Genomic DNA, 16,368 nt, shown 5'->3' on the forward strand with positions numbered 1-16,368 from the left:
ACAGGCAGATCGACAAAGTACACTGCTGAGGGGAGCAGCGGGCGGGTCAGGAGAGGTCTGCCAGGCCATGTGGTCACCTCCGGGGCAGGCAGGAATCAAACTTATGCGGAAGCGGCTTTAGATTCTCAGTGTAGTGCTTTAACCTGCTGCGCCACCAGGGAGGGCCTCCTACACATTTTTAACTAAGTAGGAAACAAATATTTTAAATGTGTGATTATGTAGCAAAACAACTGTGTACAGTTGTACAAAATAAGTATCTACTGGCATTTCTAAATAGCAGCAATATGAGAGCTAAGTTACTTAATCTTCTCCTATCTGCTGAAACATATATTCTGGTTTGTATTTTTATGGCTAGCATGCATTATGTGAAGTTGGGATATGATGACAGAACTCTGATGAATGGGATCAGTGTCCTCATAAAATAACCGGGCCTTCCCTGGTGGTGCAACGGGTTAAAGAGAAGCACTACAAAGCTAGCTACAGTACCTTTAGCATGAGTTCAACCCTCAGCCAGGAAGCTGACCCACATGGTGTGGCAGACCTCTCCTGACCCACCCACTGCTCCCCTCAGTGGTGTATTTCAGTCAATCTGCCTGTTCTGCTTCCTTCCTACTCTATCTTCTGGTGAATCACCACCCCTGTATTTCTGGCCTGTACCCCAGTTCTTTATTCATTAATAAATCTTTAAAAAGAGAAACAGAGAGAGACCCCAGGGGGTTCTGCCCCTTCCACTAGGTAAGCACACAGGAGAGAATGCCATCCATGAACAGAAAACGGGCCCGGAACACACCACTGAAGACACCTTGATCCTGGACTTCTAGTCTCCATAACTGTGATAAATAAATTTCTGTCAGTTTTATGCCAGCCAGTCAACAACATTTTTTGTCATAATAATCCACATATTAAGATAATGTGTAAGTATCTGTTTCAGTCTCTGCAATCAGTTCTCTTGAATATATACCTAGAAGTGAAATTGTAGGTATGGTCATTGCATGTTTCTTTTTTTTGAGGAATTGCCACACTCTTTCCACAACAGCTGCAACATTTTTATATTCCTACCATCAATGCATAAGTATTCCCATTCCGCCATATCCTTGCCAGCAATTGTTATTTCCCATTTCTTGAAATAATAACCACCCTAATGAACATGAAATGGAGCTGTATTGATTTTTAAACTAAGATTTCAAATAAACCCAAACTGAGGCTTTTGCAACATGTGTAAAATCTAAAGTAGTTTAGAGGACCTCTGTGGACCTTTCATTAAAAGATGAACCCAGGGCCCTCTCTGGTGATAGAATGGGTTGAAGTAAAGGACTGTAAAGCTATTTGCAATCACTGCAACACAAGTTTGATCCCTGGCCAGGAAGCTGACCCGCATGGTGCACCAAACCTCTCCTGTCTTGCCCACTGCTTCACTTGGCAGTGTATTTCACTGGGTCTGCTTGTTCTGCTCCCTACTCTGTCTCTGATGAAAGCTCTCATCCACCTCACCTCTGGCCTGTAACCCTGTTCTTGCATGTATAAATAAATAAATAAATAAATCTTTTTAAAAAATTAATCCAGCGAATGAGAGTTTTTTAGCCAGATCAGACTCAAGAGGATTCATACAGATGTCTATGTACAGCATCTCTGATATTATCTGAGACCTAAAAGGGCATACGAGACCTTAAATATATAATATTCCAAAATGTGTGGGATGCAACTAAGCAGTACTTAGAAGAAAATTATAGCCTTAAGGCCTATATAACCTTTTAAGGAAGATCTAATGTGAATAACCTTAGATTCTACTCTAAGAAGTGAAAAGAAGAACAAAGTAAATTGAAGTTTTCAACATGATCTAAAATCTATCATGGATCATTCCCTTTAAATAAAATATTGAATGACCAATAAAGAAAGAAAAAATACAACAGATCCTACATTGAAAGGAAAACATGAAAATACTATAAAAATTTCATACCAACAAATCTGACAATAAATGGAAAGATGTCTTTAAAAATTTAATTTACCAAAAAGCTGACGAACACACACAAAAACCCTGAATAGCCAAATATCTATAAAGAAACTGATTTCACTAGCCAAAAAGAGAACTCCGGCCCAGATGATTTTACCAGTTAAGTCTATCAAACATTCAAAGATTTATTCACAGGTGTTCAAAGAACAGATGCAACTTGTTTTATTAGGTCTGCATAATCCTCACATCAAACTCATACAAAAACATGGAGGAAGGGGTAGAGGAAGAAGCATAAACCAATATCTTTCATAAAGATAAACACAGAACCCTTACCAAAATATCATTAAGTTGAATCCAACACTGCAGACAGAGAATATCATGACCAACTAGGATTCATCACATGATTCAAGGCTGGTTTAATAAAAATTCCACAAATAACTACAAATAATTCAAAATGGGTCACAGATCTAAGTAAACCTGTAACTATAAATCTTGTAGAACAATATAGGAGAAAATCTTTGTAATTTTGAAATAGGCAAAGGTTACTTAGATATAAGAGAAATGAAAAAGATGTAACATAAAAGAAAACATGGGTAAAGAATTTTGTTCTTTAAAAAAATACCATGAAGGATGGTTTCACTCACAGCAGGAGTATAAAGGACCAGGAGAGATAATAATAATAATGAACAACTATATACCAGAGACATTTTACAGGGGTGGAATGGGGAGTAGGATCAAAAACAGTGCGGGGAGGGAAGTGCACTGGACTATCTATGGTGATGGCACATGGGTGATTTGGTGATGGGAAGCCCACAGGGATTACAACTGAGATGGAAAAAGGCACAAAATGATGTAAAAATAAACTATTATATTAAAATTTAAAAAATAATAATAATACCAGTAAGAAGGGCCCTTCCAGGTTAGGATGCAGCACTACAAGCTGGCCACAGCCACTTCAGTGTGAGTTCGATCCCCCACCCCGGAGGTGACCCACATGGCACAGCAGACTTCCCCTGATCCACCCGCTGCTCCCCCTCCTCAGTGTACTTCATCCATCTGCCTGTTCTGCTCCCACTCTGTTTCTGGTGAATCCTCTCACTGCCCTGCACCTCTGGCCTGTACTCCAGTTCTGTATGCATAAATAAACAAATCTTAAAAAAAATATCATGAAGAAAACAAAAAATCAAGTCACATACTATGAGAAAATATGCACAACACATATATCAATGAAAGAACTTGTTTCAGAACTCAGAAACAACTAAATAAGAAGACAAAACACAGGTGTTCAAATGGAAAAAACAATCTGAATAGATATTTCAAAAAAGAATGTATATGAATGACAAACACCTGAAAATATACTACATATCATTAGAAATGAAGAATATTGAAATTAAAACCATAATGAAACACTACCACCTTACAAATTAATTAAAAGTTAAAAAAAATGACTGTACCAATGTCAGTGAGGACATGGACATTGGAACTCTCACATACTGAAGATAGGAATATAAATGGTATATTCACTTCAGGAAAGACTTTAGCAATTTCTTAAAATGTCAAACATAAACTCACCAGAGTTTAAAATGTTAAACATAAACTCACTCAGAGGACCTAGCCTTTCAACTCCTGGACATTTAGCCTAGAAAAATGAAAATATATGTCCACACAAAAACTCATAAACAAGATGTTCTGGCAATTGTATTTGTAATAGTTGAAAGTAGGGCCCTCCCTGCTGGCACAACAGGTTAAAGCAAAGTACTATGAGGTGATCCATAGCCACTGTAGCACAAGGTCAATACCCAGCGATGGAGGTGACTCGCATGGTAGGGCAGACCTCTCCTGGCCCTCCCACTGATCCCCTCAACATGTATTTCAGTTAATCTGCCTGTTCTGCTCCCTGCTCCATCTGTAGTGAAAACTCTCCCCCGCTGAACCACTGGCCTGTGTCCCGGTTCTTGTTTGCATAAATAAATAAATATTTTTTTTTAAAAAAAAGAAAGTATACACAACCCAAATGCCCATACTATATGAAAGGATAGATAGTGATAAAGCTATACAGTGGAATAATACTCAGCCGTTAAAAAGGAACAACCTACTGCTGCAGACAGTAACAAGGATGAATCCCAGAAACATTTCCTGAATGACAAAAACTGGCAAAAAAGTACACACTTTACAATTTCATTTAAATGAAATTCTATAAACTACACAAATGATTTAATGCACAGAAAGTAGTTCAGTGGTTGCCTAAGGACAGGAATCAAAGAAATGAACTAGAAATGGGTATGAGAAAAGGTGAAGACAAGGTGATGAAAATACTTACTATTTAACTGTTATGATAGCCTCAGTAATGTCAAAATTCACAAACTTCTATATCTTACACAAGCAGTTCATTATATTTCAGTTTTACCTTTAAAAGCTTTAAAATGATCAAGAAACTATCCTATAACTCTGCCTTACTTCGACTCTCAAGCCACAGATACTCTTTCATGTAATTCAACACAGTCAAAAGATATCATCCCCAAGACTAAATGTCTCCCAAAGCAGAAATTATAATTCATATTGAGGAACTAGCGTCTAAAGTGGCTGCCCGTCAAAACCTCTCAAGAAAAACCAAATCTGCCTTGCCTCTCGATCAAAAAAAAAAGCAGAGATTTATATAGATATCAATTTGAGGAAACCAACCAAATATAAGTAGTAGAAAGCACAATGAAAGAGGGGAACCCACTTACCTGAAAGTGTAGTTACCAGGAACAAGGTCAGACAAATGTAATACAGGGGAATCAGCTGAAAACTTCTCTCTGATGGGCCCATTGATTTCTTCCCAGTGATAACTCACTATATGAGTATCATCTGTGCTTTCTAGGAAGATTAAGAACTGAATGAGAATTGAAATGAAATGCAGAACGTGAAAACATAATGTTTATATTTTATATTATTGTATGTTTAAACTTGCTTTTATATGACATTATGTAACCACACAGGGATTTTAATGGAAGGAGGATATTTCTTCTCCCTTTCTAATCATCATCAATATTCTTTCCGTGGATTTCCACCGATTCGAGGTTGTTCCCACTTAAGTATGTATTTAAAAAACACAGCAATAGTTGCTTTTGCTTTCTGAAAACCAGGAGTCATCCACATGGGGCACATTGAAATGGTACTTCTACTCACCTCAACTACAGCATATGATAGCCCACTGGTAGTTAGGAAGAGGCATTTGACAGGCAGGGATACTCACCACTATACTAACGAGGAATGATAGGCATTTGAACTGACAGATTCATACAGTACAAGAGATGTCTATAATTTATAAAACACCTTTTATTATCTTGGGCATTAAGATGTAAATCCAGAAGAAGGTGTTAGCTCCCTCTACAAATCTCCCATTTCTATTTTAAAAGAGGAACAAAAATGGGCTCTACACAATCATAGAAACTTAGACCTGGAAGGGAGTTAGTTTCCTCTGATTCATTTAAGGAAAGAACATCGCATGGGGAGGATTAAAAATCCTGAGCCATTTCCTGTACCCAAGCTAAACTGAATTAAAATGCAACAGGTTTTCTTATATAAATATTTTTATTTATTTATTATCTTTATTTAAAATACACATTATTTTTATGTTGTGAAGGAGGAAATGTGGACATGTTTGAATTGATGCAAATTATTATGTTAGTGTGATCTCTGTACATCTAGAGTCTGGCATACGAGAGCAGCATTAGTGGCTGTCAAGTTGTCTACTCCCAATGACCAAGGAAAATATTCTTCACTCTACAATATTTGCTACTAGCTTTGTGACTAAATGCACATAACCCTAAAGACCGGTTATGCTGTTAGTGTTGAACATATTCTGTCAGATATCACATGTATATTCATCCACCTATTTATTAATATGCTGTCGAACACAGAATAGGATCTCAGTGGATTCTCAGTGGCATGGACACCTGTAGTTAATCTGGGGCCACTTCCACATCCAGAAGGAATGGAGTCTTAATTAGATTAACAACAGATTCTCAACTTCACAGAAGCCAACCCTTCTAATACCTGTTAAATGAGATTTTCAGGCATTCTGGGAAGGAGGAAGGAAAGGAGCAGCCATTATTGGATATGGCCTCAGGATCGGCCTGATCTTTCTTTTTTTCTATCATGTGCTCAGCTGATGCGAGCAGGGTAGACATGATCATCCTGAGGCAGTTTGGGGGTTGGGGGTAAAGGGGCGAGGCAGGGGTTTGTGTCTTAGCAGTTCTCATTCTATCTCTTCCTCTCCCTGTAGCCCTCCCTCTCTCTTCCCTTCTCCCCTCCTCTTCCCCTCTGTTCCTCTTGAACTTCACCTTCTCTCTCTCTTCTTGCTCTCCCCCTTCACACTCCACATAGAAACCTTTTTATTAAATACCTTTTTAACTCTCAAAAAAAGGTGACTCCCAACTTCTCCTCATTCACTACCCCAAAAGGATATTCTTTCATAAACTTTTAATTCCAATTCTACATGTTAAGCCTTAGAGAAACTTTTCCATAGACAAATGAGATAACTGAAGGGAGAGTGAGCCTGAGATAGAAAAGCCATGCTGAAAGAATTGAAGACCTTTAAGGATAAGGCTAAAGGGAGCCGCTCCTCTACCTGTGTATTGGTCCCTAAGTCCTTCCCACCTTGACAGAGAGCACCTATTAACCCTCACAGGGGGCCAAAACACCCTTGAGGAATCACAGGATACACACGGCTGCCGTCGATGCGGGCTGACGTCAAAGGCAAAGTGAGCTCCTGTCTCTGGGGAGAAGCAACTGCTCTGGGTGGCAGGTTGGTTCTTCTAGCTGTGACAGAAAAACAGGGACACTGGTAAGTCCACATTTCGTGAACATGTGTCGTCACCCCATAAAATCATCTACTTTTTAAAAATTGTTAAAAATCATCTTGGACAGCTGGTGTTTATCCCATGGGCCTCAACTATGGGAACTGCTTTTTTTTTTTTTTTTAAAGATTTATTTTATTTATTCGTACAGAACTGGGGTACAGGCCAGAGATGCGGAGGGTGAGAGGATTCACCAGAGACAGAGTGGGGAGCAGAACAGGCAGATCGACGAAGTACACTGCTGAGGGGAGCAGTGGGCGGGTCAGGAGAGGTCTGCCACGCCATGTGGATCTCCTCCGGGACAGGCGGGGATAGAACTCATGCGGAAGTGGCTTCTCTGTGCTGTGCTTTAACCCGCTGCACCACAAGGGAGGGCCCGGGAACTGCTTTTTAAAGATTTCTTTATTTATGCATACATGAGCTGGGGTGTAGGCCACAGGTACGTACAGGGAGGTGAGAAGATTCACCAGAGATAGAGTGGGGAGCACAACAGGCAGACTAAATGAAACACACTGCTGAGGGGAGCAGCAGGAGAGACAGGAGAGGTCTGCTGTGCCATGTGTGTCAGTTCCTTGGCTGGGATTGAACTCACACTACAGTGGCTGTGGATAGTGGCCTAGTGCTGAGAATTAGCCCCTTGCACCACCAAGGAGACCCAGAAGACTGCTTTTTAAAGTCTTGGACATCCCTATCCATCTTCAGAACTGGTCTGTGTGTTTGCCTTCCTGTACGTAAGCCCAGGCTCTATCAACACAGGTAATAAAAATTCAGGGTTTAGTCAGAGAATAAAGCTACAGAAAGGAGCAATATAGTGTGGCTCCAGCTCCCACAATCAGCTGGATCTGAAATCCTTCACTGAAGATACCACCCCCCACACCACCATCATTCTTTAGCTATAACAATAATCATACAAACTGTGCAAAAGGTAGAGCTGTCAGTCCCTCAGGTAAAGGGGAGTTGGCACAGAGGTGGCACTTGAATTGTGTAGGCTGTGCCCAAAGCCTACATGAGGAGGCAGAGATACAATATCAGCTGTTGTTCCACTGACCAAGCCAGGGCTGTTCCTGCCTGGCTGGAGGCCACCTGTTTCAAACTCCACAAGTGCACTGACCTATGGGCAGGTGGGTGGTGGCCTGAATGCACTTGGCATACACTTTCCCTGACTCCTTATTTTCACGTATTTGAAATACCCCCTCACCTAATGCTGAATCGGGGGAATGGATGAGAAAAGTACATGCAGTAGCTGCCACAGAGAAGGCTAAGTAACAATTAGCTATAACGCAGGAATGGCAAGCAATGCCTTGCAACCTTGAACAGCAATGTCAAGTGAATACTTCAGACTTAGACAGCAACAAAACCATAACTCTTATATATTTTCTCTGCAATAGCACCTAATGGTAAAAATTAAAAATATATCACCATGTCATTCAGTTGATAAGATTGAGATATACATGTACAGGGAAGGCCACCCCTTTATATAGGCTTACCTGGCCTCACAGTGACATTTACAAATCCTTCTCCAAAGGCATTTTCACTAGAAACTGCTACTTTGAAGGCATAAAGACCTACTGACAACTGCAAGGGAAAGAAAAGTTATACAGGTTAGCACACAAGAGATATAAGGAGCCAGAAAAGTCTTAAGCATACCAAAACCAGCATAGAGAAAGTGAGCACATAAAAGGGACTCAAGGAGTCTCATTCAGATCTGCAAAGACAATGCCAGAGGTTTGAAGCTGTTCTTATAAGATCCCCTGGAAAGGCATTTAAATTCATTACACAAATTCATCGACCTTAACAGAGGCTTACATGAGATGGATGTAAAGGATGATGGTCTACCTTACATGTATGGGAAAGCCAAGGATGATGGTCTACCTTACATGTATGGGAATCATGCATTTTCACCAAGTAGCTCTGCTGAGTTAGCTATCAGTGGTCTGGGTACCCCACTTTGAGAGACAGTCATCAGTGACAAGGAGTATGCCAGTTTATGTTGCACTATTAGCCAGATAGTCTCAGGAGAGGAAGACAACACTACCATTCGGTGGGAAGCCATTCCTCTAGTAGGTAAGCCATTTTACTTATCTTTAGGGGCCAAGAGGAGAGTGTGTTCCTTCTTGCAAGCTGATTACTTCCTTCAGCAATATCTGACAGTCACGTGTCAACTGAAATGGAATTACTTTCACTTCTAGAAATGTGCTTGATTAAGGAGTGGTCTTCAATATGGCAGAGAGCAAAAGGTAGAACACAGAATTTTCAAGTCCTCCCTCACCAAGGGGGCCCCTGGCAACCAGCCTTTTCCCCCTGAGCTACCATGCTGGGAAAAACAGCTCCAATAAAGAAAAGCTATCATAAAATCCCTCTTAGGTGCCCTTTTGCCTGCCTGCTTATGTAGTTTGATAGAATAGTTGAGAGGATGTTAACTGCATTCTATGTCATTAAACTCAAGCATTCTCTGCTCACTTACTTGAGAAAGATTAAGAGTTTGCATGTGTCTTTGTTTTAGTTCACCTTGGTAGTCCGCAGGCTGGCTTATTAAACTCCATTCATAGCTGTAGGTTGTTTCTGAGAGCAAAACAGAAATTGGAGGAGTTATGAATTGAGAGATATCTCTCACACATGCACACACATAAAATACTGGGCAGAGGGAAGGAAATTATTGCCTTAGTTCATGAACAGAGAATACTTTAGAAATACTAAACTCAATCTTCAGCAATCATCCAAGTCAAGAATAACAAGTTTTCTCTATTTATTATGTGAAATTTCTTTTTTATTATAAGAACTTATAGCTTATAGGAAATTCAGAAAAATATAGAAAGTTTTTTTTTAAAGTCTCCCTAATTATACTGTTAGCATTTGGTGACTTTACTTCCAAGATGTTTTATCTGACTACACATAGATGTGTATAATTCATTGTCATTTTTTCCCTTATATAAAAAAGGAAATTTCAATTCAATTCATCTGTTTCAGGGGTTTAAGTATACAAAAATGGATTGAAAAATCTCCCAATATTAAAATGATTCTGTCTTCTTTCTTGACACATAAGTTATTAAAATAGGAGGTAACTCAGTTGAAAGATTTAAAAGACAAACACGAAATATTATCATCTCTGTTTACATTTTATCCTATTTGTGTTAGAGCAAATATGAATAAGAGAACTGATTTGAATGAGAAATATTCAAGCACCTTAAAAATGAATACACATTAAGAAAATGTATTTGACAGGTCACAGGGTAGGTCAATGTTGACTGAATAGGACAACACAAGACAAAAAGAAGAAAGAGCATTTTGAGCATGTTCTGAACAGCAAGGTAAAAACACAGAGCTCTCTGTCATAACACTGAAGGGTTTGCAAACAAACCTTTGGACACAGCCAACTCCCTCTGCATCAGAGCCTTCAAGGGTTATCACAGGTCAAACTCTGGGATGTGGAAACCTCTCCTGCTCTCACACATGGCTCTGTTTTGCAGTATCAGAAATGTATGCTTTTCTACCCCACCCAGTTAAAGGAAACATACTGTATTTAATTTTTTATTCTCGATTTGGAATTACAGCAGTGGTCTTAAATAGTGTAAATCCATGTTGGTTCTCAACAATGAACCTCTGATATGTAATGTTAATAATGCAAAGTTAATTTAAGAAAAAAATCATTTTCTATACTTACTCCACTTTAAATTATCTCAACAAATGTTAATGTTTGTTATCACCAACGCGTTGTCATCCACACTGGCATCTCAATTTGCGACATCCACAGTGTTGGGCAAATGAACCAATGCCCTTAATAACCTGTGGAGATGTTAATAGCTACCCAGCCAGAGGTCGCGCAAGAAATACAAGTTCTCACCTGTAGGTGGCGCTGGCACAACAAAAGCCTTCAGTTCAACTTCATTTTCGGGTAATGTTATTATTAGATTATCTCCAGCTGACACCAGGAGTTCTTTCACTAAAAGTTCAATTGAGATAGTATATTCCATTACATATTAGAATGATGTTATATGACTGTACCAAGATAGATTTGTTTTAAGCATCCATAAAATAACATTTTTGGAATACTTCTTAATGGCTTTATCCAAAACACCTTTCATCTGGTTCATGAACAAACTATGACCTATGTGATGCTGAAGAATACACTTTGTCAATTTAAAACCGTCTAATTAGCTGGCACTATGATGAAAACAGTGATTCGCATTGACTTAGCAAGGTGTTGGGTACAACATTCATGTCAAACAGGTAGGGGTTGGGTCTATTTTTCTCTCATGCTACCAGCTGTTCTTGGCTCCCCAGAATACACTATTTTTGTCATAAAAAGATTGAGGGTAATCATAAATGTTTCTGTATCTTAAGTCACACACCACTCTGTTCTTCTGAAAGTAACCTCATGAATTATTGCTAATGGCCACACTCTTGGAAGATTTCCAAGAGAAAATTTAGGCAGCCTCAATATAAAAAGGCTATTTTAACAGAAGCAGTGGGAATATCCAGTCTTATCAAAAGCACTTATCTCCTAAATCAGCATTCAGAACAATGCTCCTTCACTTGCTCTATCACCAGGATTACACTGACATGTTCAATTGGCTTGACTCAACTGAACATTCATTTTTCTTGTAAAATACAATTGAGATATGTCAAGATATCACAGAGAGAAAAGCAAAGATAAAAAAAAAAAAAAGGCTGAGTGCTCTCTGGTTTCCTCAGCCGTGTAGAGATGTTCCAGGAACATGTGGCTTATTGAAATCCACTCCTCTCCCTCAGCCCTCAATCCCTCAAGTGCCTTCCAGAAACAGCTACAGAGACTCCACTGTCTACTCCTATCACTTTCACTGGCTCTCCGCACTGAAAATCAGCAGCAGTGAGCCTTAAAAGAGACATTGGGGCCCTCCCTGGTGGCGCAGCAGGTTAAAGCACAGCATGAAGATGCTAAAGCCACTTCAGCATGAGTTCAATCCCTGTGGCCCCGAGGAGATCCACATGGCGAGGCAGACCTCTCCTGACCCACCCGCTGCTCCCCTCAGCAGTAGACTTCGTCAGTCCGCCTGTTCTGCTCCCTACTCTGTCTCCGGTGAATCCTCTCACCGGCCCTGCACCTCTGGCCTGTACCCCAGTTCTGTATGAGTAAATAAATAAAGCTTTAAAAAAGAAAAAAGAGAGAGACATTGGTCCAAACATAATCCTTCACAGAGGACAGTAAGCACTAGCATGGCAAAGTACACTGCTCCAGGCAATGTAGGTAAGCGTGGCTAACCAGCCAATCATCCATTTATTTAATTTAAGAGCACTGAGTTCTACAAACTTTCATCCTAGGGAAACAAAAAAGTCATTCATCAGAAAAGAACATTTTGGTCAATAACACGAGGTATACAGAGGTGGCCCCATGTGTAATATAGGTGTGGAGCAGGCTGTGCTGCTAGTTTTATGTAAAACACTTTCATATGTTCACATATCAATGAAATAAAATCCCTCAAAACATATTACAGTATGTAATTATTCTACATAGCTTCTTCCATCATTATCTACTGAATCTCAGGATGAAAATAAATGAACTTTCCCTCCCTGGGGGTGCAAGGGCTTAAGTTGCAGCACTATGAAGCTGTCCACAGCCACTGCAGCACAAGTTCCATCCCCAGCCAAAGAGGTGACCCACATGGCACAGCAGACCTCACTTGCTTCCCCTCAGCAGTGTATTTCAGTAGATCTGTCTGTTCTGCTCCCCACTATATCTCTGGTGAATCCTCTCATGACCCCCCCACCACCACCACCCTATTCCTGCACCTCTGGCCTGCACCCCAGCTCTTAGATGCATAGATAAATCTTTTTTTTTTTTATTCTTTCAGAACTGGGGTACAGGCCAGAGATGCGTAGGGTGAGAGGATTCACCAGAGACAGAGTGGAGAGCAGAACAGGCAGATAGACGAAGTAGACTGCTGAGGGGAGCAGTGGGCGGGTCAGGAGAGGTCTGCCACACCATGTGGTCACCTCCGGGGCAGACAGGGATCGAACTCATGCGGAAGCGGCTTTAGCTTCTTAGTGCTGTGCTTTAACCCGTTGCGCCACCAGGGAGGGCCGATAAATCTTTCTTTAAAAAGAAAATAAATAAACATGGCAGAGAGGGTTTGTCTATAAGTTCGTTAATCACAGAGAAGCTCAAGAAACAGGACAAAACCTTTAGTAACTTCTTTATTAGTAAATCTAATGGGAGCTTCCCAGTCCTCACCCTGATCTCAGCCAATCAAGGTCCCTTCCTTACTTCTTGGGACTCTGTCTTCTCTTGCCTTTCCTCAGTACATGTCCCCCTCTTTCTCTACCATCTCTTGGGCACACCACTCAGCCAGCTCCATAGGCTCCTTAAAATAATGACACCTCAAATTCTACCCTTTAGGCCTCACCCTGACTTACCCCACTAGTCTCCCCAGATGGTCTCCCATGCCAAGTCATCAGTCCTCACCTCTACACTGAAGAACCCCTAGTCCTTTACCTTCAGTCCAACTGGACTTCTAGTCAGTTCCATATGTTCCTTCATCTTGATATTTCACCACTCAGCAAATTTATTCATCATTCCACCACCCTCTTCTCTTCATGTCTCTTGAATATGTTCCCTCTCTCCAGCCCTGCAAGCACTTGCTATAGCCTTTTAATCCATCCTCTTTCCACTCCATACTATTTCCTAGATACAGATAAGATCATTCCATGTCCCTGCTTAAAATCATTCAGGGATTTTCTGTAGTCCTCCAAGGTGATACAAATTCCTTAGCATGGACATGCGATCCTTCAGAATCTCTGTTTTCCACTCCAGATTCATATATATCCACTCCCTCTCTACTCAGGGGTTTAGTTCCAGTGACACCAAATTCCCTACAGTCTTCCCAAACTGTCACATGAACTTTGTACTTCTGTTCTCTTGCATAGAGAATGAATGAGATGGGGAATGCTGAGGCTGATTCCTGGCCATTGGTCAGTGATGAGCAAATATGATTATCATTATTAGACATGTTACTGCCTTGCCATAAACAACATACCAAGCCTACTTTGGCTGGCTTACTCTGCCCTGGCCTGATGGTAACTGAAAAGACTTCCTTAACCCTCCAAGAGGAGCAGATGGAGAAACCCTCTTCTGTCCCCACAGCAGCCTCTAACAATGCTCGCCACACTGTATCAAAACCATCTCTACAGCTGTCAGTCTTCTCTCCTGGACTACAGTCATTGAAGGAAAAGGCAATGTCTACACATCTTTTTAGTACCAATTTCTGGCTTGACAGATGTGCCTGGAGTCAACGAGTAAACTTGAAAACCTATCACTATTTCTCCCATTGCATTTTTTTTTTTTAATTACCTGTCCTGGGAGCAGCGGTAGGAAGCACGGGCTGATCAGATAGAGAGGACTGAGAGGGGTTGATGCTGGTGGGCAGGGTTGGGATGCTGGACTCTGGGCTCCGCGGAGTGACTGTAAGAAGTGGGCTTTCCTCCACGGTGACAACACTGAACTCTAGGCTGGCTGGAGAAGGATGATGGGAAGGCATTAGAACCTAGGAAATAAATTACATGGATAAGTTGATGTGAAAGCGGGGGGGTGGGGGGGGAGATTGAACTCTTTTTTTTTTTTTTTAAAGATTTTATTTGTGCATACAGAACTTCTTAATGGCTTTATCCAAAACACCTTTCATCTGGTTCATGAATAAACTATGACCTATGTGATGCTGAAGAATACACTTTGTCAATTTAAAACCGTCTAATTAGCTGGCACTATGATGAAAACAGTGATTTGCATTGACTTAGCAAGGTGTTGGGTACAACATTCATGTCAAACAGGTAGGGGTTGGGTCTATTTTTCTCTCATGCTACCAGCTGTTCTTGGCTCCCCAGAATACACTATTTTTGTCATAAAAAGATTGAGGGTAATCATAAATGTTTCTGTATCTTAAGTCACACACCACTCTGTTCTTCTGAAAGTAACCTCATGAATTATTGCTAATGGCCACACTCTTGGAAGATTTCCAAGAGAAAATTTAGGCAGCCTCAATATAAAAAGGCTATTTTAACAGAAGCAGTGGGAATATCCAGTCTTATCAAAAGCACTTATCTCCTAAATCAGCATTCAGAACAATGCTCCTTCACTTGCTCTATCACCAGGATTACACTGACATGTTCAATTGGCTTGACTCAACTGAACATTCATTTTTCTTGTAAAATACAATTGAGATATGTCAAGATATCACAGAGAGAAAAGCAAAGATAAAAAAAAAAAAAAGGCTGAGTGCTCTCTGGTTTCCTCAGCCGTGTAGAGATGTTCCAGGAACATGTGGCTTATTGAAATCCACTCCTCTCCCTCAGCCCTCAATCCCTCAAGTGCCTTCCAGAAACAGCTACAGAGACTCCACTGTCTACTCCTATCACTTTCACTGGCTCTCCGCACTGAAAATCAGCAGCAGTGAGCCTTAAAAGAGACATTGGGGCCCTCCCTGGTGGCGCAGCAGGTTAAAGCACAGCATGAAGATGCTAAAGCCACTTCAGCATGAGTTCAATCCCTGTGGCCCCGAGGAGATCCACATGGCGAGGCAGACCTCTCCTGACCCACCCGCTGCTCCCCTCAGCAGTAGACTTCGTCAGTCCGCCTGTTCTGCTCCCTACTCTGTCTCCGGTGAATCCTCTCACCGGCCCTGCACCTCTGGCCTGTACCCCAGTTCTGTATGAGTAAATAAATAAAGCTTTAAAAAAGAAAAAAGAGAGAGACATTGGTCCAAACATAATCCTTCACAGAGGACAGTAAGCACTAGCATGGCAAAGTACACTGCTCCAGGCAATGTAGGTAAGCGTGGCTAACCAGCCAATCATCCATTTATTTAATTTAAGAGCACTGAGTTCTACAAACTTTCATCCTAGGGAAACAAAAAAGTCATTCATCAGAAAAGAACATTTTGGTCAATAACACGAGGTATACAGAGGTGGCCCCATGTGTAATATAGGTGTGGAGCAGGCTGTGCTGCTAGTTTTATGTAAAACACTTTCATATGTTCACATATCAATGAAATAAAATCCCTCAAAACATATTACAGTATGTAATTATTCTACATAGCTTCTTCCATCATTATCTACTGAATCTCAGGATGAAAATAAATGAACTTTCCCTCCCTGGGGGTGCAAGGGCTTAAGTTGCAGCACTATGAAGCTGTCCACAGCCACTGCAGCACAAGTTCCATCCCCAGCCAAAGAGGTGACCCACATGGCACAGCAGACCTCACTTGCTTCCCCTCAGCAGTGTATTTCAGTAGATCTGTCTGTTCTGCTCCCCACTATATCTCTGGTGAATCCTCTCATGACCCCCCCACCACCACCACCCTATTCCTGCACCTCTGGCCTGCACCCCAGCTCTTAGATGCATAGATAAATCTTTTTTTTTTTTATTCTTTCAGAACTGGGGTACAGGCCAGAGATGCGTAGGGTGAGAGGATTCACCAGAGACAGAGTGGAGAGCAGAACAGGCAGATAGACGAAGTAGACTGCTGAGGGGAGCAGTGGGCGGGTCAGGAGAGGTCTGCCACACCATGTGGTCACCTCCGGGGCAGACAGGGATCGAACTCATGC

The 16,368-nt window shown here is 41.1% G+C and overlaps 1 protein-coding gene across 5 annotated transcripts in view; it reads right to left on the minus strand.

Annotated features, from left to right (window-relative positions):
- Positions 1–16,368, minus strand: part of KIAA0319 (KIAA0319 ortholog) — an 85,447-nt gene that overhangs the window by 26,797 nt on the left and 42,282 nt on the right. For all 5 annotated transcript variants that reach the window (XM_004693320.2, XM_012732945.1, XM_012732947.1 and 2 more), the window contains 6 exons: positions 14,120–14,312; positions 10,637–10,735; positions 9,260–9,357; positions 8,283–8,370; positions 6,665–6,757; positions 4,681–4,810 (listed from right to left, as the gene is read on the minus strand). In XM_004693320.2, coding sequence (XP_004693377.1) covers positions 4,681–4,810; positions 6,665–6,757; positions 8,283–8,370; positions 9,260–9,357; positions 10,637–10,735; positions 14,120–14,312 — 701 coding nt within the window. The remainder of the gene's footprint in view (positions 1–4,680; positions 4,811–6,664; positions 6,758–8,282; positions 8,371–9,259; positions 9,358–10,636; positions 10,736–14,119; positions 14,313–16,368) is intronic.

This window comes from Condylura cristata, unplaced genomic scaffold (assembly GCF_000260355.1).
Source record: "Condylura cristata isolate star-nosed mole 26May11 unplaced genomic scaffold, ConCri1.0 scaffold00037, whole genome shotgun sequence".
In the NCBI taxonomy this organism is placed as follows: domain Eukaryota; kingdom Metazoa; phylum Chordata; class Mammalia; order Eulipotyphla; family Talpidae; genus Condylura; species Condylura cristata.